The sequence below is a fragment of the Heloderma suspectum genome, chromosome 1 (assembly GCF_057233095.1).
Source record: "Heloderma suspectum isolate Gila_16-S chromosome 1, 16-S_ref, whole genome shotgun sequence".
Classification (NCBI taxonomy): Eukaryota; Metazoa; Chordata; class Lepidosauria; order Squamata; family Helodermatidae; genus Heloderma; species Heloderma suspectum.
This window is the reverse complement of record NC_139458.1, coordinates 262035998-262039440: the sequence shown is the minus strand read 5'-3', so window position 1 is coordinate 262039440 and position 3443 is coordinate 262035998. Positions and strand designations below refer to the sequence as shown.

Below are 3443 nucleotides of genomic sequence, written 5' to 3'. Positions count from 1 at the left end.
TTTACCAGCTTCAGCCGATTTGCCAACTACAGACTCTCCTGGACAGGGATAGCATGGCCACATTGGTACAGGTGCTAGTCACCTCAGGGCTGGATTGCTGCAATGTGCTCTATGTGGGGCTGATCTGGAAGCTGGAGCTAGTGCAGAACACACCAGCTTGGCTGTTGTTGGAAACTACCCCTTTTCAGCACACAACTCCTTTGCTGAGGGAACTGCACTGGCTACCTGTTCGCTATCAGGCCATGTTTAAGGTTTTGGTACTAGTGTACAAAGCCCTAAACAACTTGGGACCACGATACCTAAGAGAGCGCCTTCTCCCTTATCAACCTGCCTGGTCACTGAGCTCATCAGAGGGCATGCACCTGATGGTTCCACATGGACCTATGGCCCAACTGGAGTTCACCCTGAGAAGAGCCTTCAGTGTGGCGGCCCCCTTTCTAGAGGTCAGGCAGGCACCAACAGAAAACAGTTCTGGTCCAGGAAGCATTCCTTAAATGACCAGCCATAGTTTTTATTGGCATTCTGTTTTTAATAATTTTAATATGGTGTTTTAATCTTTTTACTGTTATACCTCTTATGTTCACCCCTCCGGAATCTGTTATAGATATGGAGTGGTATACAAATGTTGCAAACAAACAAACAAACAAATAAATAAATCCCAGTTTAACTTCTGTGGTAGCAGTTGGAGGGAGACGAATACAGGCGGGATGATTCTTTCCAAGCATTGTAACGAAGGGGAGTCAGTGACCTAGGCTGCTTTACTTTGTTTACACGAGTTACTTATGCCCCCCGCGCACCTCCCCCCGCGCGTAGAAGACCCTACACGCTGCGATAAGGATCCGGAAGTCGTGCTAGAGGCTAATAAGACCGTAGCCTCCTGCCCCTGTCCCCGCCCGTTGCTTCCGGCCTCCCCTCTGTGCGCATGCGCGGCAGGGCAGGGCAGGCCGGGCGTTCTGGGCTTCTGGTTGCAGCAGCAGCAGCAGCAGCGAAAGCCGGGCGGGGCGCTCTCCATGGCTGCAGCGCCTCTCACCCGGCGGCCCATCCTGCTCGGCCAGGTGGAGGGCTCGCAGGACGTGGTGACCATGGCGGCCATCGTGCCCAAAGAAGAGGGGCTCATCAGCGTCTCGGAGGACAGGTGAGGAAGGACCCCGGCAAGCGGGCAGCGCTTTGCATGGTCCCCGGCAGGGCGGGTGCGAGGTCGCAGCCCTGGCCCGGGCAGGCTGTCCCTCGTCCGGCTCTGTGGCTGCGGCGCTGCTCCCACAGCTCGCGGAGTCGCGCAAGTTTTCCTCGGCGCCGGACGGAGGCTGCGCGGTGCGCAGGTCGCCTTGCAGCGGGGCGACTCCCTGGCCTGCGGCGCGGAGCTGCCGCGGACTGGCCCGCGGTTGGCTTGGCTTCGGTATTGCGCCGGAGGAGCCGGCGCTCCTCGGCGCATCCGCCGCAGGCAGCGGAGCCGAGGGACCCGGCGTCGTGCTGGCTCTGTGTGGGGCATAAGGGCTGGGAGCGTCTGCGAGCAAGAGCTCTGCGAGGGGTGTCATGCCATCGCACGTGAGGATGGCCACCCCAGGCTCGGCGGCCAGCGTCGGGGAGTGCGTCAGCCTTCCCCAGCCCAGGGCCCTCCTGATGTGGAGCTGGCTGGGGGTTATCGGAGTTGTGGTCCAGCACATCTGGAGGGCACCTGGTTGGGGAGGGTTGTACTCTGTCGTTATGGGTTATTCAAGGAAGCTGAACTGATTTTTAAAAAGGGGGGGTGGAGGACCAGTTTTTCTTCTGGAGGGCTTGCAAGCTCTCCAGACTGACTCAGCTGTTCCTGTCTTGTGCATTGTGATCTGAAAGCCTTGGAAAGTTCGGAGGCTTCTAAGTTCTCAGCAGTACAAGCCTGTGCCAAGCCAAGGGAAAGTATCGCTTTACCTACTTGCCTGTCTTGTTTTCTGGAGCTAGCACAGCAATAATACATTCTACTGCAGCCAAAGGAGTTGGCTGGCTGATGCAAATCAATATATGGCATTTAGTCTCTCCACCACTTTCGCCCAGTGTTTTTGGCCTGACTTGCCCCCTTTTGGGTTGCTAGGTCACAACGCTGCAGTGGCAATAGAAAGCACAGCTAGCAGGCTTCCCTTCCTCTGCAACCCTTTATGCATTGGTCCTGTCAGATCCTAGCTTAAGCATTACATGCAGGTATGTGCAAGAAAGCCCAGGTGGCTGCTGCTTCAAAAATGAAAAAAGCAACTTTGGGAGGGGGCAATTTAGAGTGAAGAACCAGCAGCTTTTCCTTTCTGAGGTTCTGAGTGTGTGTTTGTGAGAGCAGTTCCTAGAAACAAGTTTGGAACCTCATGGTAGAGAGGGAAAGTAGCCTGGGAGGGAGGAAATTTGTAGCAAAGTAGTAGTGGATCTAGGAAGGATTTAGCATCTCTACTTGCTTCTGTACTGTAAAATGCCCTCTCCTGAATATGTGTTCTTTCTTTGTAATAAGAAGCATGTCATATAGCGTATGGAGCAATATGTCTTGAATGTCATTATAGGCTTTTTCTTGGCCCTTCTCTTGCTAGCTCCTTCTTTCCTCAGTTCCCTACCTCCTGTACACTCTCCCTCAAGCCTCCCTTTCCAAACTCTTCCTCCAGCTTTTTCTTTCTCAGTCCATTGCCTGCCCTACACATTTCCACCAGCCTACTTTCCCCATCCCCTCCTGGGATCTCTTCCTCGTCTTCAACCTGCCCTACAAAGATACTACTCTCCCTAGGAACTGTGAGGTTTTAATTCTTCCCGAAGTGACAACTCTCCTTTCCCTCACAGAAGTTGGATTTAAAATATTCTGGCAACATTGTTCACTCAGCAGTCAGAATGTTCATGAATGTTGGAGGCTTCATCAGAAGTGCAATACAGTATAGTTACTGTATCCATTTTGAACATTTATGGGCACAGTATGTGTGCTTATCTCTATTATTTTGTGACCTTAATTTTGTGTTTCAGTTGTGTTACAACTAATATTTGGGAAGCCCACTAATAGCTGGCATTTGCTGAACATACTCTGGAGATGCAGCACTGCTGTGTTGTGAACATTACGATCTTCTCAGTGGAATAACTAAGCATTTAATTACTTCCCCAAATGCATTCATTAACTATCTTCCCAAATAATGTGCAATTTGAGACATTAAAATAGAATTCTTACTTTGGCAAGTTAGCTGAAGAATATTTAATTCTAGTGGTTGGCCTTTTTGTTTAACCTCTTTCCCCACCAAGTATTCACAGCAGCCAAAAACTAATCTCTGCTTTATATTTAATCTGTTAGTCGCAGGGCATATGTTGTGAATAGGAAAAATGTGTTGCAGAGGGTGGCATAAGTCTAAGAGCATGTTATTTCAAAGCAAGGTGCAGCTGCTTCTCCCAGCTTCGCGCAGCACGCATCATCGACCCCATGGGGGGAGGCACATGCTGTGTGAATGGAC

General features: G+C 51.4%; 1 protein-coding gene across 1 annotated transcript in view; it reads left to right on the top strand.

The window, feature by feature from the left end:
• The first annotated feature begins 936 nt into the window (after positions 1–936).
• Positions 937–3443, top strand: part of WDFY2 (WD repeat and FYVE domain containing 2) — a 74369-nt gene continuing 71862 nt past the window's right edge. The window contains exon 1 of the mRNA XM_084826472.1: positions 937–1135. Coding sequence (XP_084682598.1) covers positions 1011–1135 — 125 coding nt within the window. The 5' untranslated portion in view covers positions 937–1010. The remainder of the gene's footprint in view (positions 1136–3443) is intronic.